This window comes from Notolabrus celidotus, chromosome 11 (assembly GCF_009762535.1).
Source record: "Notolabrus celidotus isolate fNotCel1 chromosome 11, fNotCel1.pri, whole genome shotgun sequence".
In the NCBI taxonomy this organism is placed as follows: Eukaryota; Metazoa; Chordata; class Actinopteri; order Labriformes; family Labridae; genus Notolabrus; species Notolabrus celidotus.
This window is the reverse complement of record NC_048282.1, coordinates 16,999,360-17,026,798: the sequence shown is the minus strand read 5'-3', so window position 1 is coordinate 17,026,798 and position 27,439 is coordinate 16,999,360. Positions and strand designations below refer to the sequence as shown.

The following is a 27,439-nucleotide window of genomic DNA, read 5'->3' as shown; positions in this document are numbered from 1 at the left end:
CCTTGTTAATTCAGTGCATGGTCATAAAGTGGAATGGCGGTCCCCACAGGCCCCGGCCCCGCTTTGACACCGTCAGATGGAGCCCGTGTGTCCTTACTGCCTCGTCCTCATCCCTGTTGACTGTCCTTTTGACACCAGCGACAACACCTCGAAAAGAGCGTCCTCACTGTCCCGCTATGACGGTTTGACACGGACACTAATGTCTGAGGGAGATGCGGTGACAGCCTTATACATCGTCATCTCAATGAAATAGTTACTACCCTAAGGTTTATTTTGACCAATCCTCACTGTTATTTACTGAATACAACAACAACAAGAAAAAACAGAAGAAGCTGTTTGGAATCCACTCTGCGCCTTATATCAGATATCACCATCCTGTGTCCTAAAGGTGTATGTGTGTTATGATGAATAAGCTCTCATAATCTGTATCCTGCTATCCACTGTACATCCCAGGAAATCCTCGCAAATAATCAAATGACAAGCAGCGGGGGGAAGCGATCGTGCTGCGCCTTCATTTCCGATTTCAGCAAGTAAACATTTAATGTGTTTAAATGTATCACAGCGTTATTTATGCATAGAATCTGCTGTTAAGTCTGAATTATACATCAGCTGATGAATAATGCATCAGTGCCATTCCTTAATGATTACATGCCAGGCAGCGAATGGTAATATTTGCTGATAAATTTTTACCATTGATCTTTCTGGTGTTTAACCAGTAGAGAGATGATGTTTGCACCATTTTTATGTTCAGGGGTGGATTTTTATTCAGTCAAAGCTTTTATTGTTTGTTTCAAAGAGGGTGTCCTTAAAAAAATTACAAGTGGGCTCTGGAGAAGCAAAGCAGAAACGATACAATCTGGACTCTCTGAGCACCAGCATGTAAGCACACGTAGTTTCCCTTCCCTATCTAACGTCTCAGCGAGGTTCATGTGATTACAAACTCTTCTCTGTTACGATGACTTATTTAGCCTCAGACCTCCACAGATCAATGTCCAATTACAGTTTTGTCTTTTGTTGGCTTGTAGCCATTACACGACAGATATGTTTGTTTGAAGCGCAGAGTCTAGACGATGTCTGCTGCATTGGTAATATCGCCCATTCTTGCTAAAGGTTGTCTTTTGATACTGTGGCTTTATTGGCACTGCCTTTAACAGCCGCGTCAAGCTAGATTATTGGCACATTATCCCTATAATGCTGCAAGCCTACTATGCTTGTGCCTTGAAGCTCAGCCCGTTACTGTGCAGATGTATTGCTTGTCCACACAATGAGAAAATATTGACTTGTCACTCACTCATTTGATTAGTTGTGCGGACGATCCTGCTTTTCATTTGTCACCCTGGCAACGCAAATGGGGAAACATGGCAGCAGTCTCTCTCTCTCTCTCTCTCTCTCTCTCTCTCTCTCTCTCTCTCTCTCTCTCCTCTCTCTCTCTCTCTCTCTCTCTCTCTCTCTCTCGTAATGAAGCAGTGGAGCATTGCAGACTTATCACATCTGGAAACCTCTCTGAGCAGGAATGAATGTCTTTATCACTCATGGTGTATCATTGGCACTTGTCAGCTCAGCTAGTATTCGTTAAAAAGCCAACATTTGACAGCTTTTTTTTTTTTTTTCCACCGCAGAATGTGCAGCTGCGTGGGAGTTATGTTCTCCAACAACCCCACTTTGATTTTACGGCTTAGTCGAGAGAGATTTAGCCCTATATTTACAGTGTTGGCGAGTTACTGCTTTTTTCTTTTTGTCTGTAATAAGAGCAGCTTAAAGCAGTCTGCTGCTGCTGCTGCTGCTGTGTGTGTAAGCCAGGTCATTACCAGAGCACCTTACATTTAACCCAGCCGGCTTCATCAGTGGCCTTGTTCTTCCAAAAATAATGAGGTAGACGGTGAGGGCTGCCCCAGGCTGCATGTAGGGAGATGATCTCTCTGAACCGGCAAATCATTCCTGTTTTTTATGCTAAAAAGGCAGGCTAATGACTATTCTTGATGTGTGTCAGCGCTTTAAGTTAACTAGCTTTAATTCACAGAAAGATCTAATGGGCTTGATTGTCAAGCTGAGTCGAGGCAGTCAGTTAGAGGCTCGCGCCCGGGTGGGGGGGTGGGGGTGGGTTGTAATTGTTTTTGCTGGCGGTGATCCTCTGGAAGGGATGACCTGCACAATCCAGATATGTAAACTGGGAGAAACTGAATGGCAGCGTTCTGATACCCCCTCACTGTTTTCCCCTTGAACAACCTGCCTTTTTAAAAATCTAATTTCTAGGCTCTGCACAAACACACTTTGGATTACGCTTGGCAGTAACGGCTGCTTTGCACAAAACCTGTGTCTGCTCAACTAAGCATTTCAAACATGTAAATCATACGTGGAAAATGGAGATCTTTGAGGAAATCATTAACTGTGACGGCGCACCAAACAAAGAGAGGGAGAGTTAAAGACAACAGATGCTCAAAGGGTTTGATTCTGCTTATTGGAGCATGACACTCATTTAGTGCAGCGGAGAATCTCACTGCTAGACAATAGTGCTGTGTCTTGGCAATGCCCAGATAGTCATCTGTTCTCCAGAGGCTTTCACTACATTCGCTTAATGTTTTCCTACCTTCGTCCAAACCTCACATTTCTTTGTTTGCTCCAGCCTGGTGTCACTTTTTAGCTCTATCAGAGTGCTTGTTTGCCTGCAAGAGACAGCTTGTTATGTTTATCAGGCTGTAACAGAGTCGACTTCCACCTCTTATGTTACATAAATAACAAAGCTGCTCAGCCCTGCGCCAGCAAAAGAGGCACGCTGCCATGATAAAGTGAGCTGACTCTATTGCTCTGATAAAGATCAACTTAAGACCCACCAGGAAGCCGTCCAGTTTGCAAACACGCGCTTTTTAGGGTTAGCGTTTGAGTCAGCGTCGGGGCAAGACCGGACATCTGTCTCCCAGTGATCCATAACGCCCACAATCCCTCCCACAGACTGTCAGCTTTGGCACCCAGGCAAGTACACCGGTTGCTGTAGTGCAACCCAGCCACCCACAACAGTGGCTTATCTTGCTAGCATAACAAACAAACGGGGCTAACAAAGAGGATAGAAAGCAATAGGACAACACACAACAACAGAGGGCCTCAGGAGCACCGTGCCTTCATAACTCCACTTCAAAATGGAGGCCCCCTTTTGTTCTGAGATTGTTGGAGAGCACATCATAGCAAGGTAGCAGCGCAGCTTTTCATCCTCAAACGGCGCTCACTCCCACTCGTTCAGTTTGCCTGTCGGTGGAGGAGATCCTCTGCCTGATAGGGCTTCAGAGAAAGGTATTCCTGTGGGACCGCTGTTGAGGGATTTCTGCAGTTCTGCCACGCGCTGATTAAAGGAACACTTGTAGATAATCCTTTTAAAAATAGGCCTTTGTTGTGGCAGTGGTGGATGGAGCCGGGCTGGGAGAGGGGGACAGAAAAAAAAGCTCTCAGATTTAGATTTTTTTAAACGTTATCACCTTGGTATGATCGGCAACTCTGCTAAGATAAATATTTAATGACAGGGCGTCTGAAATAGAGCTGTTACCGACTGCTGGTGAGAAACGGAGCTTCTATTTAGAGCCTGTACAGTTCCATAAAGCCATGGCATTGGTAGGACAGCCCAAGGTTATTAGTGTGGTATGAGAGGAGTATGTGTGTGTGTGTGTGTGTGTGTGTTTGTGGTGTGAGTGTGTGTCTGTGGGCTGCTGAAGAGGTCTCACTCTTGTTCTTCGCTGCAGTGATATGAAGGAGAGAAATGCACTCAGTCTTGTTATTGAGCATTCACTCATGAATCCTTGATGGATTACGGGTGTGTGTATGTGTGTGAGAGGGAGAGAGAGAGGGAAGGCGATGCGAGCTGTTGTGGCAGCACTACGCTTAATGCACGACAGCGATTACCATTCAGGCGCACTTCACTGGAACTATTTCCACAAGCGAAACAGCTGTGTGTGTTTTGCCCTTTTACTACCTTAGTTTTGCTCGTTCATTTCACATGCTCCCTGCCCTCTGGGGTTCTTGTTTGATGTCATTCATGTCATGCAAAATTGATCACGAAAGGCTTGCATCAATGCTTTGCTGCAATGAAGTTCTCACAGTGTAAAGGCAGATTTCCCCGACATTGATTCTCTTAACCTTACACTTTCACACTCAAGTGAATGGAACCTTCAAATTGATAACAGCTTCGCTTCTCTGGTTTTTTTTTTGGCGGGGATAATGAAATGAAGCATGAATTAGGACTTGAGTGTGAGCACACAGCTCATTTAAACACTGATCTTGGCTCTTGCTTGATTCATCCTGTTTACTCATTACATGATAGATATGGCTAAAGCAATTACTTTCAGCTTCCAAGCACCCTGCTTTTTGGTCACACTGTGGCTCTCATTCATTTCCCAACCAAGGCCCCGTGGCTTCCATCACTAACATCTTGCCACTTTGTGTAGGAAATAGGTGGGTAAACACAGCGGAGTCCTTGAAGCACTCCCCATTCTTGCTATTGGATTACCAGCTGCCTTTCCTGGTCTCATCTGCACAGATGAGTGCCAAGATCAATGGCGCTCTTAGTGCAAAGCTAATTCGATCAGGACTGGCTTTGCTACTGCTGATCAGAGATTATTTTTTTCTCCTCTTACGTGAAACAAAAAATGTAATCAAGTCAAGCCCGTGTTCAATAGCCACGTATTTTCAGCCCCGCTCCGACTCCCATAGACATCAATTAGGAGGCATTTCATATTCATTATTGAACTGTTGGGTTGGCTTGCTGAGAAGAGGTGTGGAGATGGAGGTGGGTGAACTGCTGCGTAAAGTGATCCGGCCTGTTTTTTGCTGAGTGAAGCAGGATTGCTGTGTTTTCTCCAGCAGAGCAACCAGCATCATAAATAAGCTAAGAGCATTTTTTTCTTCTTTTTTTTTTTTTTATTATAGAGGAATGAGGTGTCTCCTGGTTTGACGGCGGAGAGAGAAAAGAGGTTGAAGGGCATATTGACCCTCTTGTTCTGGAAAGCGAAAAGCAGGCTCGTCAGTGCCCCTGGTTCCTCATTAATTATTGTTTGATGCTAATAAAGGAGGGGGGGAGGTGGAGATGGGGCATGTTATGAAACATAATTATTCATTGCTGCATTCCCCCTTCGTCAAGCCTTCCTTGTTCCCCCCCCCAATCCCACCCTGTGAGCTCGGTGAGGAAGCTGCCAGTGCTGTCAGTCGAGTACAGCGGGCGAAGATGTCCCCTCAGCCTTTTAAGGAGGGGACAGGAGGGAGCAGGGTGAAGGGCGCCATTTGCTCGAGTGATATATGAGGAGAGACAGCAATATATGTAAGGAGCTGCTGAAAGAAAGATAGAAGGTCAAGGCACATTACACTCCAGCCATTTATTGGCTGAACACCTAGTCTGACCTAGACTGCAAATACCAGTTGCTCAGCAGCCACACCTTTCCTTTTTTTTTTGTATATGTATGTGTGTCCTTGTCAAGTGTGTGTTTGTGTGTGTGTGTGTGTGTGAATGGTCCACACATTTGAGATTGACACACATGTATACACACGGTCTGAATGCTGCACTGTAGTGAATAAGCTCTCAGTGGCTTTAATAAGCTCACAGATGCAGTGGGAAGCTATTTTAACAGGACTGTAGCTCTAAACTGTCCTCATAGATTTCCACGAAGCGCTTGCCACGGCTCAAGCTCTAGAGACTGATTTTGTATGCATGAGCACAGCATATGGTGTGCTTAAACACAATGTAAGAATGGGATTAGTTAACACTGTGTCTCATAACATTGTGGTAATTAAGCGCAGTACATGTTATTCCAGTACTATATTTAGAATTTAAGCAGAGCTATGTTGTGCAGATTGGCATTTAGATGGTATAGGGGTATTTAGGTGATCTGAACTAACTGCTTCAGAAATTAGTTCTTAAAAGACAACATTTGCAATCTGTGTCTTACTGTGCATTTAAAAATGTTCCCGTCAAGTCCTCCCGCTGCTCCCTGTTTATCAGCACGGGTGATGATTGAATTTTAAAAACCTTAATTACAAACTAGCTTTCCGCCCCTTAACATTGATCTGACACCATGCATCCCCACTCTGCAAAATACCAGCACATCAAAACTTAACTCCACGCTCCAAGAGAGCAGTCGACACAACTGAAATGATTTAGATTGTAACGTTGAAACGTTGAAAGAGAATGTGATTGTTACATACGAAAAAAGGACACAGACTTTTTAAAAAGAGCAGTTTGAATAGACGCAGACGTTTTGGGTTTAATTAGATTTTAATTAAAATGTCTAAAGGCACGGCAAGGGATTTTTAACTGATTTTCGTAATAGTGTGACTCTTACACTGATGCCTTTCATGACCTTCATAGTAACACAAGATCATCAGTTAAAAGACATTGAAAATTTGGAACTCACCTGGAAGTGGCTGTTTAAAGTTTAGCAGTGAGATGTTCTATACTCATGGCTGATACTGGAGCAAGATTATCAAAAGACAAATGTATTCTGTTGAAGTATTGCTTCAGACCAAGAAACTCTACAACCAAGCTTTGCCAGGTAAAAGAGCAAAATGACCATGAACAAGATTTAACTTTTATACTGGTATGTGAATGCTTCACAGCTCTTCTACACTGCCTTGTTAATGTTTTATTATTTCTTATAATAATAATAATCAGAATCAGAATCAGAATAATAATTGTATTTGTGGAGCACTTTTCAAAAACCAAGTACAAAGTGCTTCACATGGACAGCAAAATAAAACAGGCAGATCATAAAAACACCAAGTCAAGATAAAGAAATAAAAGCTGTTTAAAAGAAAAAAATCCCCTGAAAGAACTCTAAAGCAGGGGTTCCCAAAGTGTGGGTCGGGATCCCCTGGGGGTCGCGAGACACAAATGGGGGGTCGTGAGATGTCTTCCAGATTTCTTTTGGGGGGGGGGATTATCTAAAAATAGTACATTTCACCCATCGTAATAGAAAATATCAACATTAATAGTAATTAATCTTGAAATAACACCCTGAAAATAAAAAATTTAGTGAGTCAGCCTTCCTTTGTTGCCAGATGACTCCTAAGTTTAGATTTAGTGAACAGTTGATTATCAAAAGCATCAGTAGCAGTAGGTTAATTCATAACGGCACAGGAAACACAGCAACATGCTCATATACATGTATGTAGGGTCATTTTCTCCAGACCAGCTAAATGAAGCCACATTAAATCACTCTGAGGGATAGTGGGGTCGCAAGCCTTTGGCACCTATATTTTAGGAGTCACGGGCTGAGAAGTTTGGGAACCGCTGCTCTAAATAAAATATAGTCAAATAAAATTCAGATAAAATCCGGCGAAGGCTCTGAGATAAAAGTATGTTGTAAGAAGGGATTTAAAAGACTCACTGACTTATCAGATGGTTCCAGAGTGTCGGACCCCTCACTGCGAACGCCCTGTCCCCTTTTGTTTTCATAATAATAATAATAATATTTGTCTGTAAGATTATTCACAGCATTCACACCTAGTGTTCGTTTATGTGCTGTTAATACATTCCATGCTTGGCGTATTGTAAGCTTTTATTTAAGTAGGGAACATCAGAATGCTTTGCCCTTGTCATGTCTGGACTTGCCATGTTTGTCAGCAACCTTTTTTAGCAGAGCAAAGTACAGGACGAAAATAATCCGCAGCATGCTAGCGTTTGTCATGAGTCAGGTTTGATCACTTGTAACCATTAAAGCACACCTTTGACAGAAACATGTCATGAATGAGGAACACACATCTACACAGCTGCTGAAAACAGCCCAGCACCAGCTGCTTCACGGAGTGACGCAACACAAATCTGTTTAACAACTGTTTTGTTGTTATGTTCGCTAAACAAGCTAGCACTAGCATAGTTTGTTGCATATTCAGAATTATACATCGCTACAAATCAATACCCTCCTTCATTGCTCTGCGTCCCCCGAGGAGTTGTCTTGAACAAAGAAAAGTAGTATTTAAAGGAAGATGTGTATTCCATTCATTTACTTCCAAAAGAAATGCTTTACCACAGTGGGTGATGGTGCTCATGGGAAATGCAGTCTTCATCCCTGAGGAATGCTAACTGTTTTGTCCACAGGGGACACTTGAATCAGCACAACATGAAAACTCCACACAGTACCTTTTAGAGTTACACTTTTTAAGGAATACTTCTTCTGTCTAACTCTTGATTGTAAAGCTTAAGGTGCATTTCGACCAAGAGTTCCGGGGTCTTTCAGCCCACAGAACTACTTTACCCAGATCTAAAAGGTTCCTGTGCCCCCCATTGTAGTCTCGCTTTCGACCACAGGGCCAAAGCCCTGGATAGATTGTGCAAATCAGGCCAGTGAGGTATCTGATGAGGATATTGAATCTTTAAAACTCCCTCTGTGTTTCAACAGCTGTGTAAACGCCACAAACACCATTACATTCAGCTGAAGGTCTCCAGTTTACAGGGTCACTTTTAAAACCGTAACACTTGGAGAGACGCATTCACGGTGGGCTGAGAGAAGACTACTGTTACAAGCTGCTAAATCAAGAGAATCACAGCTTCTTCTTCTTTTGAAAAGTACACACACATACAAAAAGGATAGAACTAATGAAAGAAAGAGAAATCAAGTGAATCACAGATGTGTGTGATGTTATTGTGGACGGCAGGCGGAATAAAAACACTCCGGTTAATCTACCAATCATTCACGTTCAGCATTGAAGGCCCTGCCCCCCAAAAGCCCCGGGGCCTTTGAAAAGTACTACCCCTCTAGCAGGGGCTTTTTAGGGGGGAGATTATCTACCCCTGAACTACTTTTTTGCCCTTGGTCCGTCGGTCTAAACGCACATAGTTCCAGGGTAGAGTCCCTAGTTCCAAGGTAAAGCTCCTCCGGTCAAAAAACGCCTTTATTGTTGATTTCATAGCTGAGTCAAACCCTGAAAGAAAAACTCCATACCCTCTTGTCACTGACTTGATGTGACTCCTGCTTTCACTTTGTTCAATACAAAGAAATAAAACCCTTCAGCTGCTGCATCTATACTTAAAAAAGACCAAGTATCTTTCTCAGGCAGGGCTGAGTAGTATTTTTCACCGTCATTAATGACCCAGCGACGAGGAAGACAAGTCGGTGTGACTGCCATGGTCAAGGCCCAACATTAACATTCCAAGAATATATGAGGCTTATTCACAGCAAGTCAGCCGCACACAGCCAGCTGAGTTCACCTTTGGTTTATAAAAAGACAACAGGCCTTGAGTCAGCCAGAGCTACAGTATGTTGTGTCAGGCTGTATTTTAATGTGCCAATGTTGTTGCAAAGTGAAGGATGCAATGTGTAGTCCAATATATTGCAGTTGTTAGGCATTTGGAGAGATGAAAAAATATGCAGCTTGTGTTTGCTGCAGGCATAGCACACTATCAGTCAGGGATCAAGTCTCCATTTCACACATGAACAGGCAGAGTAATCTGGATCACTACTGTACACTGTGTAATATCCACACTCTGCTCTCATATTTTCCTGAAAGCCCATTGTTCTAACCCCCTGCTGCTGCTTATGTTTGGAAAAATGGTTACCTTTAGCAGCTGCTGTGTATTTTGGTAGGTTGAGAAGCTAACCATTCGCTTGTGAACCACGCAGGTTTGACTCCTTTGAAATTAATCGCGTGTATTTATATCCTACTTTTGTGCGTGGGTGGCCAGTGTGTTTGTGTCGGGGGTCTGCTGAAATGCCACTGCTTGGAGAGGCTGGGTCTCAGCCCCCTGCATGTTTTATGAGCTGTCCTCAGAGGATATGGGAGCTCAGATCCTGCTTGTTGTCGCAGTGCTATCATCACTCCTGGACATTAATCCCTAGCTGTATGAAGCCCATACAGGACCCAGCAACATCTCCTACGCAGCCTTGTGTACGGCTATAGTTTAAAAAGTATGTCCGGCCCTCACAGAGCATTGATTCATATTATTCTGCAGGGTGCTTTCCCCTCTGCCTTGGATCACAATCCTGAATGCTACATTGAGTATTCCACCCCCCCCAATAACCTCCCCCCACTGACTGCATCCTAAAACTGCCCATTTCTTTGAGTTAGGAACATGCTCTGGAGACATCTATTGGCATTGCTCACATGTTGGTTTACAGAGGTGTCAAAAGTATTCACATTCACTACTCAAGTAGGAGTAGAGATACAAGGGTTTAAAAAGAATAGGGATAGACCAGTTATCGGCCGAGCTGATTGTCGGCACCGATATTGGCATTTTGATGCTATAGGCACCGATAATCGGCATTTTGATGCATATTAGCATCTGCCTTTTTAAAAGTCAGACGGCCGATAAGAGATCAATTTAAAACTGGGTTATTTTGGCTCAAAATTCACTAAATCACGTGGCAGAAATGACACCGTCTGCGGATACCGTAGCATAGCTTCTGTTCCATTTCTCCCTGCAGTTTCTCATCACAGGGGACAAGCTGAGCAGCATCCATTGTGGCCCCTACAATTAATAGTGATTTAAAACTCATACCACCCCACTTAAAAAACAAAATGAAATACCCCCATAAAACAAAGTGGTTTGGTTAAAAATGTTCACAAGTAATGATAGCGCTGGCTAATTAGAGGAAATACCATCCTGTGCTATGTAGAGGTGGAGGTGTTTTTTGGGCTTGGATCATTATAAGACATTGAATGGAGGGATTACCCCCCCTCCTCTTCTTGACCATCTGTTCCAGGATCGGGCCGAGTTCGCCACCACATAGCTAAATAATTTAGGCGGAAAAATGGTCTTGTGTACTGACCTAATGGCTTTGTTTTTTGGTAGCTGTTCCTGAAGTCATCCTCCAGTGCTCCTGCTGGCCCGACCTGTCAGTCTGAAACCTCGGAGCTGTCTTATCTGTCACTCTAATCTATTTATGTTAGTTTTTCCTCTTGTGTTGGCACGTCGCTCTGTGTGACACAGTGATTAGAGTAGCTGGAGGATGTAGGGCAGCTGTATGAATACATTTCCTCCTCTCCCACACTCATTTAGACTACCAGTCAGAGTTGAACTGACAGATTGGATCGTTAAGCTGATAGGCAGATTTTTGAGGAGGAGGAGGAGGAGTGGGGATATTTGATTGCAGATATCAGCTGAAGTGAGTGCTTGAATATTAAAATCTCAAGAGCCCTTTCAGTCTAACAGGAGACAAAATCACTGTTTTTGCTCGCAGTAAATCTTCCCGCTGTATACATCTGATTGAGAGAATGTCATGTAACTCATTTCCTCCTCCCTCTTCTACAACACTGTTCAATTTATAGAGATAGATGTTTGAAGATACACCCCATACTGTTATTTTTTTTAGCACCCCTCAGGTTTGAATGCGTCCCCTGTGTGTTTTTTATATCCCATCTGACCCCACTTTTACCTTTTGGGTACATTTCCATTACAACAGCATAATTCACCCAAAAAATTGAATTGGTGTTGCCTCTTCAGACGTGGAACATGGTAGAAAAAACCTTTCAAATCATGAGCTTCATCCACATTGGGGAACCCATAGATTTACAGGGAAACTCAATTAAGAGCCACATTCATGATCTCACTGTGCAGCCAGGTTTCTCACATTCCCCTGCTTCTCTTATCAATGACACATTGAGAGAGGTCCAGTTCTGGGTCTGCTCACGATTACATTTCTCCAGAGTGCCTCATTTAGAGGGAAAGGTGAGGGGTGACAATGGACAACCCTGACATTTCCCTCAGGAGCTGTGTCTAAACATGACGCCTGGTGAAGCAGTCAGAGCCGCCAACATGGCCTTCAGCTTTTGTTCCAGTCGCACAAACGTGGCCAACTTGACAGGCAAGTAGCTGGTATCAGGCTGCAAAGGGAAGTCCTGTCCACGGACGTCTTGGTGTTGTTGAGCGGTCCCCTCAGAGCACACAAACAGGGACTAGAGTGGGATTTAGATTTCTTTTAAAGATGGAGTAGAGCCTTACACCCCATGGAGCACACAGTCTGATCCTTATGTCTGTGCTTGAAAGTACCGGAGAACCTCTGGACAGAAAGTACGTTTGACTTAATGACAATCTGATTATAATACAAAAGGAGATGCTAATGTAAGCCTGGGGAAACTTTGTAAATTGTCTTAATCTTTCTAGGTAGTGGTAGTTTATTGTTGCAGACTGTGTCATTGTTCCTTAGTATCTGTTCCTGTACAGCAGCAGTGCTCTGCCTTTTATCATGGGAGTCTCTAGGCAGGTTTAAATGTTGATGTTGGAAAGCCCCAAGCTATCTTTTCTCGAGCAACAGCTTTTACCTACTAAACTAACCCCGGATGCAGGCTAAAAATAGAGCCTTTGTGAGCACAGCTTAAGCAAAGGGGGGAAAAAAAGATGTGGTTACTCATCAGTGAATTGAAAAACAAGTGGAGCAGACAAGTGTCTTTGCCCCTCCGATGCGAACTAAAACAGAGAGGGCCTGCGAGAATAAAAGTGAGCCGTGATTGCACCAGGTACAACAAAGCAGGCGGGGGGGAGTGGGGGGGGGGTTGCAGAGACCACAGAGAATCCCTCGTGAAGTGGCCTACCCCTCGCCTCCAGCTGAGCCCTTCATTGTGCTGTTGTTTCCAGGGGGGCTTGGATGGCAGCTTAGATTAGATGGCACTGAGTAATGGATTGGAGCTGACGAAAACCTGCTGCAGCCCGACATCACCACAGCAAGGATCCGTGCACTGCCGGGGATCTGGCTGGTTTATTCGGATCAATTTGAGTTGCCCTCATTGTTAATAACCCTGTGTATATTCATGCTAACATTGTTCTGCTCTAATCTGTATTCATGCGAGTATTTCATTCAATCCCTCTGCAAAGCCAGCACTAAATCCTTGCCAATCACATTTTGCTACTTCATAATTCTCCGATTGAATATGCCATGAATGACTTTACAGGCACTCCTCCAAAACTGAGTGGATCACTGCGCTGCTTATATTGTTGAAAGATTTTATTTAGCATTTAAATGCATATATTTCTAGTTTGAGTATTAGTTTCTTTTATAAAGCTGTGTGAATACATTCCCAGATTTTGCAACTTTATATTCCAAGATAATCAATTACTTAAATATGGTGGCATAGAAGAAGAAACCCTACAGGGGCATAAGCATGATAATTTGGATGTTTACCCGTGGACAGGTTTTGATTAAAACTACAGAGATGAGCACGGATTTGGGTAAATGTGGGAGTGCTTGAAATGAATAAAACATGGGTTTTAAAAAGAGGCTGTGTGAGAGAGAAAGAGAGAGAGAGAGAAAGCTGTTTAGTAACAGAAACCTGCTGTGTGGCCATTGTGGGGGATGATGTGTTAATCGAGCCACAAACTGTGTGGTTTTTCAGGCCAAAGGTCTCATTTAAACAGGCTTGGAAAAGAGAAATGTATTTGAGCGGGGCCCCGCTGGCTGCTAGCCCTTGACTCTGTCGCAGTAATGTAAATGGTGGATTAGGTGACGTTGCTGGGACCCCCTTAAACCCCCCCCTCTCCCGCCACTGCCCCCCCTCCGCCCCTCCCTCTCTTTTCCATTAAGACAGCTGGTATCTTTCAAAGGGTCCTGGCCCAGTGATTGATGTGTATAGCTGCAAGCCTCACCTGCCCCCTCACGGCGTTATTCATCGGCCAGGCAGCCAGTCGCTGCTTTCTGCTAAGCACTTTGTTTCCCCGGGAGTGGGTGGAGAGCTTTCTCCCTCGCTTTCTCTTTCTCATTCTCTTCCCTGTCAGGCATCAATACATTATGACTCTTCATCGCCACAGTGTTACTGCCTCACTTCTCTCTGTTGCTCTTTTGTCTGCGTTAAACTATAGCTAATAAACGTGCAACAAATCCACCATAAACACATGAACGTAGTGTTAACCAACTGGAACATTTTTGCACCAAGAAACCAGGAACATTTTTAAATGTGTATATTGTTACTGGTTTGCTTAACCTGTTTCTTTCTGAACACGAGTCCGCTAATTGAAATAGATCGGGGAGTCAGGCTAAAGTGTATCCAGATGCCAACTAATAGCACCTGGATTGTAACGATACTTAAAGAGGCTTAAAGCCGCCCGCAACATCAAAGCAGAATGGACCAGCCCTTCATTTGCAGCAGTCTGGGGTCCTCGCTGGTTTCAGTGGAAGAGGCTTATGTTACTGATTAGAGCAGAGAAGAGGTGCTTAGCTCATACACAGATTCTGGCAGCTCCCAGGATTAGAGCTGTGCTATCAAATGGTACCTTCATCAACGTTTTCATGTTCCTCACACCTCCGAGACACGCTGCTGGTTATGGACCCAGGGAGAGGGAGGTGTGGTGGGCACTGTATGTAATTTAACACACTAAAGGAGGTGTGTGTTCATGGCAGTGTGTGTGTGTGCTCCTGTCTCTCTCACCCTCTCTCTCTAGAGTCCTTATGTTTCTGTGTGTGTTCATGTGAGTGTATAGCCCAGTGGTCGCCGTGGTAACTCATCATTAGGTGATTAATGGGGCTGTGACGAGGCTGCGGTTTAATCAGGCCCGGTGTTTGTGTTGAAGCCGACGACAAGAGCAGCTGCCCTGTCAGTTGGTGTCTGCTCACGAGATGACGGCACCCGCTGCTGAGGAGCACATCGTCAAAAGTGCTTCATTGTACAGCGTCTGTGTGTGTTTGTGTGTGTGTGTGTTTGTGTGTGTGTGTGTGTGTGTGTCTTCCACCTTCCTCTTTTCTTTTCTTCTCACTTTTTCTTAAAAAGACATCTTTTTCCCAGACAAGCTGTATGATTTACAGCAGGGACTTCTCCACCTGGCTCAATCTCCTTCTCCACCACCCTCCCTCGCCAAACCTGCTATCACAGCCATGGTAACACGGGTGCTGATTGCCTGGTCTGATCCCTCTGGGGGTTGAAATAACTATTTCTAGTTAATATGTTGCAGTAGGTTGGAGGGGGCCAAACACTAGCAGTAAATGAGACGCCTCCTTTTTTGTAGACACAGTGTGTAGGCCAGTGTAGTGCAGATGGCGTGCTGCTTTAGCCTCACTGCTAAAGGAGGATTTCATTATGCTGTTAGAGAGTGGTCGCTGGATTCTTTTTGAAGGGAACGTCGGGAGCTGAAAATGGCAGTGGACCGGGCATGGCAAATGACTGGCTCAGCCGCTCTCCTCTCTCTTTCCCTTACCCAGTGGATTGCCGCGCTCTTCCCCTCCAGAGCTGTCACTTCACATTAACACAGCAGCGACTGTCAGCCAGGCCAGAGAGAGAGAGAGAGAGGGAGAGAGAAGAGAGGGAGAGAGAGGGCCAGGGTGGGGTGGGATGGGTTGCAGTCCAGTCATCCAGAGTACACACACACATTCACATACACATAACCACACGCAGATGAGTAAAATTGAGCCTGGTGTCATCACAGATGGTCTGAAGAGAAGCTAGCCAGTTAACTCCGTCATTGAGCCCCAAGCTGTGTCCCTCCCCTGGCAGTGCAGAAAGACATGCAGCGTCTTGTGCTGAAAAGCCCTCGACACCTTATCTCTGAGGAATTCTATTGGCTGCACGCCTCATCGTCAATGCAGCAAAGTAGCTTTTGTTGTGCTTATTTAGTTACCACTTCCCTAAAGCTAATTGTGTTACACATAACAGTACATGCTGCACTCTTCTTTCTGCCTTTCTTGCTCTCCTTTTGTCTGTTTTTTTTCACCCTTTAATAACTCTGTTTCACTGCTGCTCTGAAAGAATGGAAATGTGTTTGAGCAGGAAGCTGGAAGGTTCTGTACTTTGATAAAAAAACTGCTCAGTTCTCTCCAGAGTATACATTGTGGGAGTGCCAACAATTACTGTGATGTTGAGAAGAGTCAGCTCAGCTGCCTGATCTCTAGAACTAATCTCATATTTCTCACCCAGAAAAGGTCTGCTCCTGCACAAAACGAGCATTTTTACTCAGAGAATGTGTCTTCTGAACTACAAGGATGATAGTTATTGACAAAGAGTTATGCTTATTGTCCTTCTCCTTTTCTTCCACAGCTTTTCTGAAACTCTGGGGTTGTTGGTGTGGCCAAATTTTCCCTGGATTTGACTGGTAAATTCAGAAGACTGAAGCCCAGGCTCACAGTCTACCTTTCACGGAGGCCCAGCCGTGAGAGGACTGAGGAAGGCACGTGGCGGATCATGACGGCCGATAAAGAGAAGGAGAGGGAGAAAGAGCGGGACAGAGACAGAGACAGGGACAGGGACAAGAGGGAGGCCGGGAAATCTAAACGACAGGACGGGGACCAGAGCGAGAGCTCCAGGCCCCGGCGCAGCTGTACGCTGGAGGGCGGAGCCAAGAACTATGCAGAAAGCGAGCACAGCGAAGACGAGGACAACGACAATGGCAGCACAGGCGGAGGCAGCGGCACGGCCGAGGAGGCCGGCAAGAAAGGCAAGAAGAAGACGCCCAAGAAGAAGTCACGCTACGAGCGCACAGAGAATGGAGAAATCACGTCCTTCATCACAGAGGACGATGTTGTTTACAGACCTGGAGGTAAGTCCTCGTCATGGCTAATGTCCGCGTGTACATTCCTGTAAAGCACATGAGGTTTTCTATTTAAAGGTGACATATTACGCTCTTTTTCATCAAAATATATTGGTCTAAGAGGTCCCCAAAACATGTCTTTAAAGTTTATTGCTCAAAAAAACCACTTTGAAATCAGATTTTGGCATGCCTGTAAACCCCTCTTTTTCAGCCCTGCTCAGAACAGGCTGTTTTCCTCTGTCTGGGCCTTTAAATGAGAATGAGCTCTCTGACCACGCCCCCTCAGGAAGTGGATGTGGCCTCGGCTGTCCAGCACGTTGATCTAATGTTTACATGTTGGCTGAATATACACGGCTGCTCACAGACCCACGTTACTTCAACCCTCTGAATTTGATCCAGAATCTGATCCTGATGGAGAGGCGCCTGCAGCAGGACCTTTCTGAACGATTGGTCACAGATTTAGTGTTTCTTGTTGTTTTATTTGTCAGTATGTCGACGTGTGTCTTGGTACACAGCGACGAACATGTAGCTATGTGGCTATGCTAACTAGTGCTAGCACTTATCCATGATAAATAAAAATCATCCACTAGATCTTCAAATCTGCAGACGTGGGGAGTAAAACCGACCTTTTGTTTACTAAGACAGCTTACAACTAGCATGCCTCCCTCCTAAGCTCCTTGTTAGCACACGTGTGTCTGAAAAATGGAGGAGGGATTGAGTTGTATTTTATACAGTCTATGGGCTGAACAAGCACCGAGCTCTGACTTCTGTTACAGACCTGATATTGTTGTGACGTATGAAAAACACTGAAAACTGAAACGGCTCGTTTCAGCACACATTTACAGCAAGGTGGAGAAATCAAAACAGGGGCAGAATGGATTTTTTTCATTTCCGGGGGGTTTGTAGACATGCCAGGGACACATATTTCAGGTAGAGAACCATTAAAAAGTTGATTTTGTATGATATGTCACCTTTAAAACCAAAAAGCCCACTCTCTTACCGTCACATTCACTTATTTGCTTATGCTTTGTGTTGAAAGTCTGAACAGTCAGACAAATTGTTGTCATCACACATCAGAAGGTAAACCTGGCTGGGATAGAATAAAGCAGAAATAAAAAAGAGTGAAAATGGAATAAACCACATTTTGAAGACAGCAACGATTGATTTCTTGGCTTTAGAATAAAAAGTCACCTATGAGGTAAAAAGCTGCAGAGGGATTTCAGATTCTCCAAAGTAGCAACACTCTCACAGCAGAAGTACTCCCTCAGGCCAAAGGCCGATGCATCATGCAATCAATTTCAAGTCGACCCACTCTGTGCTTTGTCTTTGGAGTAGTCAATATAGCAAAGTGGTGCTTCACAAGATGATGTGAAAGTGACGACAGCCATGATAATGATTTCATCCCAACACCATCCGACTCATTGAAAGTATGCTATCATGTCACGAGCTGGAGGTGCTCTTGTTTCCCGGAGAGATGTTTGAGCGGCGGGTACAATGTCTTTATTATGTCGGATGAATGCTTTTAAAAGGGAGAACAAATCTTTTCAGCCGCTGTAAACATAGCCTCTCTTTCACCTACTGTTTTTAGAGTGGTCGTGTTCGAGAGAGGAATGTCTGAAGGAAGCCAGGCCAGCTAGCTGTGCGTGCGTGCGTGTGTGTGTGTGTGTACAGTCTGCTCTCGCTCTGCTCCTGCTCACTGCTATCAGCCTTGCAACTAAATCATTGCCGCTATGTCTTTTTGTTTATCTAGCAGCTAGCAAAAGGTCAAGTAGTGGGGAGGGGGGGGTTGGTGATGGCCCACATTTCTTGGGTGCTTATTGGAAAGAGGTGGGAAATTACAGCCAGTGTGTTAGGTTATATTCTTCTCCAGCAACCTACCCACACACAAACACTTACCTCTCCTCCTTTCTGTTCAACATCTTTTAAGAGGCAGCTTCAAGTAGCTGCAGTGAAACAGCCTGACCTCCCCATCCTACACTCCCCGTCTAGCTGTGTAATCTTGTCGGCTAAATTATCTCTGCACTGGTATCAGTAGAGGTCCTCAAGAAAGCAGTCAATCCGAACCCAATCCTTGTTGTTTTTCCACTCTCTTTCTGTGTCCCTCATGCTCTGCAATGGATTCCATTCAAGCTTTTTTTGCTCCACATTTTCTGTTTGATAGAGAGAGCACTGGTGCTTTGTCTCTTAGTTAACCACTCAGAGAGAGGGGAGGGGGGGAGGGGGGGTAAAGAGGAAGAAAAGGGGTGATAAAAACGGGAGCAGTCAGTCACATCAATGAAACATTCAAAAGGCATATAAACAAAGCCGCCGGTCTCTGTGGATTAGCCCCTGCCGAATATTTATATTTCCACATTGGAGCCAACAGCACAGCCAGTGTCTCGCTGATGGGGAATATTTATGTTTCCTGTCGTCTTCTTCAATTAGTGTGACAGGTCTACAGCAGCCGGGGTGTCACAACCTGCTCCCACCACGCAGAGCGGGGCTGTTTAGATTAGGGATGAGCCAGGATTGGGTTGTGACTGCTCTAGCTCCAGAATGCTAGTTTGTAATTTACCTCCTATTGTCATCATGGAGGATCCTCCACCTTAGCAACTGACCTCCTGCCGGTCCCCTCTGCTTATTGTTCAAGCGATAAGCCCTGTGTGTGTACGTGTGTGTGTGCACAGTGCGTGTTTTCTACCTCCTGCTTGGTCATTGGTAGCAGCCTTCTTGCAATCAGATTTGATGTGTGCGGCTTAGGCAGGCACAAAGCCTGCGCTGGATTATGCTTTGCTAAATGTTAAATCCCTTTATAGCCGTCTAGTGACACACAATATGTAAAAATGACCACCCCTGGAGAGGGATTTGCTCCGCCCCAGACATGCAGAGAGGAAGGGGATCGGTGTTGGAGAGCTGTGTGGAAAGACAACAGAATACAGTTTTGATTGCTTTGGTCACAGGGAATTTCAGAAACAAACCAATCATACAAGAACTAACTGGTAATCTAGTATTGAAGCATTCTGCACAGTCCCAATCGACACCGTCCAATCTCTGCTTGGCCTTTCTATCCTTTGAAGATGGGTTCAGGCGGCTTAGCTTACATCGATTGGATTGGAAAGGGTGGAAGGAGAAGTGTAGTGGGCCAATAGGTAGGCCTGCAGCTAAATCTAGCTCTGCTGCTGTTTAAAAAGGATGGAGGAGTGTGTCTGTGGCGTCAGGGGATCTGTGTCCTGGGCCGTTTGTATGGACGGCTGCCTGGGTGAACAGTTGGATGGAGTGCAAGCAGACATGAGAGATCGATCTCTGCCCTATGGCTGAGCTCTTGCCACTTCCCCAGGCCTAACCAGACACCTCCGAAGCCTGTTCTCTACTAGCTGGATGTTTAATCCAGTGTAGCATATATAATTCTCCATAGAAACTCACACATCTGAATGTTATTATAATCAAGCATCTCCCGGAGGAGCCAGTATGATGTGAATCTGTAAGTGTTGGGATTCATTATTCCAGAGCCAAGACACCCCAGGCTGGAGCTATGTTAGCATAGCACATCTCCCCCTGCTAGAAGAAGTAGCTGTCGATCAGGTCGCCTCGCTCAGCCAAGCTAACATAAATCAAGCCCTGGGAGTCATCCCATGTTGAAACATAGCATGTGAATCTGAAGCCTGTCGCTAACTGAACAGATCTATTTTTAAAAAGCCCTCCCTGCTCTCCCATCTCTCCCAACGCTGGAGACTCTGGGAAAAGGGCTTTTTTAGTGAAATCCAACCACCTGCCGTCTGCTAAATGAGAAAGCGTGGGCTAGCCGAGAGGGAAAGGAGGAGAGGAAGGAGGGGGGGGGGAGAAGGGGTGTTGTCAAAGAGCCTCTGTTCTCCCCCAGGAGCTCAGTCAGCTGTAGGCCTGCCCTGTTGTAGAGAGCTGATGGTATCACTTGCCAGGTATTTCCCACTGCTTCTCCAGCGAGAAGAAGAGGAGAGTTGCCGGGCTTGTGTTTGTGGAGAGAGGAAGGAAAGTTGGAAGAATCAAGTGTCCGTGTGCCTCTGGGGTTCGACTGCCTGTTACGCCGCCCACACAGGGATTGGCCCAGCAGGAAGTGGCACAAGTCCGCCATGGTCATCAGCCTGTCAGTCCTGCAGAGGCACTGCAGACTGCTTTGGATCAGTAATAACAGCACTTCTCCTTCTTCCTGGGCCCTCCAGTCTCCTCACACCCCTGTGGTTCCATTATTGCATTCCTTGTGCTATTTAATTTTAGGATCAGTACACTCAAGGGGGGTAGCTTTGCTAAAGCCATGCACTACTGCTCTGCTGTGTGTGTGTGTGTATTTGTGCATGTGTGCTCTTCCAGTTTAAGCCTAGCACTACTTTTAACAATGCAGGTGTGTCCTGCCTCTAGGCTAGCACTCCGCACCTGCAAGCCTGGCTTAAATAAACCCTCCTCTAGACTTAATAGGCCTGGCTTGTGTCTTAAATTATTCTTTATTCTTTATTCGGATCCCCATTAGCTTCGACAACGTGGTCGCTAGTCTTCCTGGGGTCCACACATAACAATAAAAACAGTAATTTACAATCACAATTCAAAACATCTTAAAAGATATAATAATATATTGCTTTTTATTTTATTGTTGTGCTTATCCTTGTAATCATATAGATACAGCTGTAAACAAAAAAGGAAAAATGAAGAATTGTGAATACTATTGTGTAAATTGTTGAATTTGAAATAAAAACTAACTTAAAAAAAATATATATATATTGATGAACATGGAATAAGCCATAGCAACCCTGAGAAAAATAATCTAAGAGAAATAGAAAATAAAAAAGAATACATAAACAGTCAGAATCAATCAATCAATCAATTAACCTTTATTGGTATAGCGCCAAACCACAACAAACGTTATCTCAAGACGCTTTTACAAACATAGCAGGTCTAGACAATACTCTATGTCAAATAATGAACAGAGACCCAACTTCAAGACAGGGTAATACTCAGTCTTACCCCACCTTAATCCATCATGAGCATTGCACATCGCAGTATTTAGCTAGTTACAGTGGCGAGGAAAAACTTCCTTTTACAGGCAGAAACCTCAAGCAGAACCAGACTCATGTTAGACAGCCATCATGCCTCAACTGAGTTGGTTCTTGAAAGAGGGATAGAGGGGAGTAAGAGAGAGCGATGATAGTGATGAGACGAGTAGTAGAAGCTGTTGCCGCTGGAGACCAGCACGTCCGTATCAGCTGGATACGGACGAGTATCAGAAGATCGCAACAGATAATAATTGAGTCTATCTCAAGATTAAAACAAATCTTTTGATGACTTTTAAAAAGGGATTTTGTTCTTGAGTTTTCTATCAGCAATAGGAAGCATATTCCAGGCAGTAAATCCTCTATATAAAACAGTTCGCATCAAGGAATTTGTCCTTGGGCTCGGTAAGCTCAGGAGCTTTGAACTCACTTGACGCGTAGTGTGCTTGTGGCATGAACCTATGTACACCAGCTTTTCTTGAAAGAAGTTCGGGGTGTTTTTCCAGACTGCGTTATGCATGAAGTTGAAGATATTTGTTTTTATTTTTGTCCTCCACAGTCAGCCAATGTAACTGATTATGCATCTCACAGACGTTGGTACGGAAATTACAATGTAGCACTAATCTGGCAGCTCTGTTCTACGTGAGATGAAGTTTTTTAAGGTGCTTCTCAGCAGCGCTAGACCAGATAACCGGACAGCACTCCAATTGTGACAGCACAAGTGACCGAACAACATCAATCATAACAGACTGTGGAACATAAGCAGAACATTTCCTTGCGACCGCAATGCTCTTTCCCATCTTGGATACAATATAATCACTGTGGTCTGACCAGAACAGAAGGTTGTCTAGAATAACTCCCAATAATGTGGTTTTAGTAACCTGCTCGACTGACATCCCATCTATAGATAATTTTGCTAATATTCTCTCTTTGTTTGGTTGGTATCATTCCAGCCACCCTCACCTTCTCCATTGTTTACAAAACATTGGCGTATTCGACCGTGTTTACGATGTGACTTTCCATCGTTGTCGGCTTGTAAAAGAAATTGGCGATGAGAAAACCCTCCCCCCGCTGAAACACTGCAAGTGAAACAGCATCTTATTGGCAAAATACAAAGTAGACATTGCTATTTTGCTGAGGCTAGGTGTGTTTTAGATTAGACATGCTTGGCAGCTGTAAGAGAATGGATGGCTGAGCAATGAGCTACAGCTGAGAAAATTGCTCTGTGTGTGCATATGTGTGTGTGTGTGTGTGTGTGTGTGTGTGTGTGTGTGTGTGTGTGTGTGTGTGTGTGTGTTAGTGTGTGTGTGTGTGTGTGTGTGAGTGAGAGAGAGTATCTGGAGGTTATAACAATGAACACGCTGTTGCTTGAACTGAGCAGTGACAAAGCTAAGGATCAGGTTTCAGTGAAGTGCTCGGGTGTGAGGAACCGTTGCTCGATAGCTCCGCGATTATCTCCCCTTCGTGTCGAAGTATTGAACTTTCTCCCGCTCTCTCGGGGTCTGGGTGGCGTGATGGGCAGCAGGGGCGGAGGCGGGGCAGAAGAAGCTGAACTTCCAGCTGCTGAGAGAGTGAGAGCACTCTTCTACAAAGGCCCTGCTGTGGATCTCCCTCCCACAGCGAAAGGCTACATCCATCCAACGAGCACACACTTCATCCCCTTTAAAAAAAAAAAAAAAAAAAAAGCTGCACCCCTCCCCCCATGTAGACCCCCACCACAGCTAAACCCCTTGTCCCCCCTCTTTTCCACTTCTCCACTTGAGCGAGAAGACCCACTTCCAAATGCACAAAATGGCAGGAATGTTTAACAAGCCAGGCGGACCCTGGAGGGACCGTGTGACAAGCCCCTTCCAACCCCCCTACCCCAACCTTCCCTGAGCTCAGTTAGCTCATTTTTGGCTCAAAAGGCCGAGTCTGCTGCTTTAACTCGGTCTTAACTTCACGTTCATTGGGATTCATGCTATAGTGGCTCTCAGAGAAATGCCCTTGAGGTAGTAGACTTTTAGTGCCCGGGATGAATTCAAAATGTGCTTTTGACGTTCGAAGAATAGACTTGCTTGCTGTCTGTGAATGATTAAACTAGATCCCTGTCTCCCCCCCCCCCCCCCCCCCCTCCCCCACCACCTATCTTTTCACTCCGGTTGTCTGTTCCTCGTGCCTGTTGACGTGCTCTGGGGTGCGGACACGGAGATCTGGCCTCTCTAAATGAATGTGCCGAAGAGGTGAAGGGACACTAAACCCTAATTCCCCCGATTTGACTCCTCCGAAACATGTCATCTCATTCAGATTAGCCCTCTTTTGTTCTCAGCCTTCCCCCACTCCCTCCCTCATGCTCCCTCCTCCTTCTCCTCCACACACTCCCCCCCCTCACTCTCTCAACACACACACACACACACACACACACACACACACACACACACACACACACACACACACACACACACACACACACACACACACACATGTGTTGCTAACAGATCACACAATACCTCTGATGGATATTTTCATTCATGTTATCTTGTAAATGACTTCCAGGGATGGGGTAGAGGAGGGAGAGGGGACGAGCGAGAAGAGGGCAGTAGTGAGGGAGATATTGTGCGTCACTCTGAGCCAGCGAGGGTGATAACCCTCCCCCCCCTTTAGAACAGCTCATTCAGACCACAGCAGATAACAAGCCCACCCTGGGGTTACACACACACACACACACACACACCAAGCCTCTCAAAAAAAAAACAAAGACAATGATGTCACATGCGCACTCATACACACCAGCCCCTCTACAAATTGTATCTTGGGTGTCAGAGCCATTTAATATCTCTGCCACCTCTCTTTTCCTCTGCAAGCGGTAAGATAAACCACAGCCGGATCGATAACTCTGTTGACACAAACAAATAAATAACACATGATGGCACTGTCAGTCACCGGGGGAAAAAAAAGCTAGCCACTCATCTTTTGTTTGGGGAAAATGCGGCTTCTGTCTTTTTTTTGTAAGAAACAGCTCAGCATTTGTTCTGGTAGAATGAGTACCAGCAGTGAACGCTATCCGTGTAACTATCACCTTGCTTCTTCTTTATGTTTTTGGAATGAAAGCATACCGAGCTTGATAATTGCGTCTGTTTTAATAGCCTTGTGTATGTTGGAACATTTACACTGTGCCTGTTGAGACAGTAATAAGTATCCTTTACAGGAAGGTACTTATACAAATATAAACTTAATTCCTCCTCATGATGACACTGCAGGGTTTTGTCCTTTTGTTTAAAAGCTAAAAGCAAAAATTAATTTGTCTCTTTTGCATTCAGATGTCTTTTTCTATAAAATTTGAAACCCTTGGCTGTTTCTGTAAAGCACTGTGCCAGGCTGAGCTGTAACCATTAGCCACCTCTCCCCCTCCTCCTCCTCCTCCTCCCCCTCCTCCCTTTTTTTCTCTCCCCAGAAGTGGCTGTGTGTTTTTGTCCTCTGCAGCGTGAATGTTTTTGTTAAGGAGATGAGAGTTCATGACCTGGCCATACCAGCAGTCGCATTCAATTTAACAGCACATTCAGCCCGGGCCACCTCCTCACTCCCAATGTGAGAGGGCCGCCTTTTAACACTTGTAAGGGGTTATGTAATTAAACCAAATTTGAACACATGAAGAAGAGGATGGAGGGTGGGTTTATGTTTTTAGTGTCAGCGCTAAGTGGGGGGAAAGAGTTAGCCGGACATATATAGACGCAATGACAGAAGGTGTCATCTTGTAGAAGGAGGTACAGTGATGACTGCAGGGGAGGGTGGAATGAGGTTAAAGCCAGTATTGCTCACTGGTGTATAAATGGAGTGGAACAATAACATAATTCCCCTTGGGCGTAATGTTTGCTTTGGAAAGGCAACCTTGTAGCGCTCCAAAAGTCCTTAATCCTATTACTCGCATTCCAATTGAATTTGACTCAAGGAGAGAAAATGTCTTTCAGCAGAGGTAACAGAACACAAAATAACATATTACTGAGTCTGGCTGCATAAAAAACATGAAAGCTCTCTGAAGTGTGAACATCTTTCAAACTCACATTTTTCCTTCCTCTTTTCTCTCACGCAGATTGTGTGTACATTGAAAGTCGGCGGCCCAACACTCCCTACTTCATTTGTAGCATTCAGGATTTCAAAACTGGTGAGTACATTTCACATCCTGCCTCAGCTGTTTTATGTCCCTTTGTCCTCGCAGTGACCTGACATCAGCTACTAATACACACACACCCATCCTGTGTCTCTCACTGAAAACAATCACTGTTGTGTTGAAGTGCGCACTAGATGCAGAAAGCAATCAAGGCTGTGTGGGTGTAAGCACAGTAATTACACAATGAAGTTGCATTGTGGAAGTCTGACAAGAATCGAGTCCAAATCATATTAAGATATAATTTATAATCAGTGAGTATTCTGGGTTTCTTTCTCAAAGTGTCATGCAGAAAAAGAGAAAGGCATCACCCTGGAATATTAACCACCTTTGCGATCCACTGGCAGTGTAATAATGCTTGTAATGGAACAAAGATGTTTGTCGATGCACTTAATTGATTTAATGAAGGAGACCTTCACCGGTTTCAATTGATTTTTTTTTTACAACATTATGTGTCCAAATTGCCTCTTTTGCTGAATAACAGAAGAAATTAGCTTTTAATTTGCTGCTGAGAAAGGGTGATTCATCAGGCTCCATCAGTTTAGTGAAGTGGAGCTTGTTTTCTCTGCAATAGGACACCTAGAATGTATCGCATACACACACAATTGATTTTCCCACACTGCATTTTTCTGTTTGTCAAAGGGGGGAATTGCATTGGAGTTCATTGAGCAGAATTTGTCTTTGGTCATGTTGATGATAAAGGGTACAACAGGATGGCCTAACATGAAGCAGTAGTCCCCTCTGATGAGATGCTGCAGGTGTAGAATCCATCTGTCTCATTACTACCTGCCAGCTATCAAGATTTTTAAAATCATGTACAACTTGTTAGATGATGAAGAAGCTTGGCTGTCTGTGGTTTTTTTTCTAAGAAGTCATTTCACAAGTGTGATTTCTTGCTGAAGAAATTTGCCTGACAGTGCTCGCTCAGTTTAAAAGCCTGGTATTGATTATGCATCTGTAAGTGATTGTTTTTAATTGTTCCTTTTGTCTGCTTTCTGGAGAGCGTATCACATTTGCAGTCTGGGCTCTAATATTTAATGGACTTCAGGAATATGTAATCAATCGGTCTGTGTTGCCAAATGAAGAAGCATTGAGTCCTTGTGGAGCGAGTGCTGCCTGTCTTTAAACAGATTGGTTGCCTGAGCAAAGCGCTAAGGGCTCAGGGAGAGGAGGCCAGGTCCCAGGGGGCCACAGTAATGGCTTCCAACATCCAGGGTGATGATGGGGGGTCAGCTTAGAGGCCACACACACACACACACACACACACACACACACACACACACACACACACACCAATTTTGCATTAGTTGGAACAGTGTTTGTATGTTTATTTGTGTGTGTATGCATTTAAGGTAAGCCTGTTGGTGAATATGTGTGTGTGTGAAGGGCAGTGTAGAAAGGGTTTTAAGGTGAGCTGCAGGCCTTTATAGAGGGGAGGACAGCCAGGCCCCACAGCAGCAGGGCTTTAATCGGATTGTTGCAAGAGAGTGCTGAGGACGGCAGGAACCCCTCCTCACGCACACACATGCGCACACACACACACAAAAAAATAACCCATGCACCTGCACCTTGATTAAGAGCGCCAGAAGAGGTCTGGGGCAGACAGAGGTAATTGTCCAGGGAGAGAGAGCGAATACTGGCTCCATTAGCTGACCTCTCTCGCTCTTATTTTCTCTCCCTCTGTCTCTCCCTCTCTCTCTCTCTGTATCTGTGTCTCTCGCTCTCTGCTACTCCCTCCCCCATCCATCTGTAATTAATGAACAGCCATCTGCATGCCTGTATGTGTTTGAGCAGACTGTACCCTTGTCCCTCCTATGTTAAAACAACAAGCCCCGCTGGCTTTCTAAACAACTACAGGCTTTTTTTTTTCCTTTTTTCAAT

The 27,439-nt window shown here is 44.8% G+C and overlaps 1 protein-coding gene across 1 annotated transcript in view; it reads left to right on the top strand.

Annotated features, from left to right (window-relative positions):
- Nucleotides 1-27,439, top strand: part of rerea (arginine-glutamic acid dipeptide (RE) repeats a) — a 146,838-nt gene that overhangs the window by 50,410 nt on the left and 68,989 nt on the right. The window contains exons 3-4 of the mRNA XM_034695164.1: nucleotides 15,928-16,426; nucleotides 25,484-25,555. Coding sequence (XP_034551055.1) covers nucleotides 16,235-16,426; nucleotides 25,484-25,555 — 264 coding nt within the window. The 5' untranslated portion in view covers nucleotides 15,928-16,234. The remainder of the gene's footprint in view (nucleotides 1-15,927; nucleotides 16,427-25,483; nucleotides 25,556-27,439) is intronic.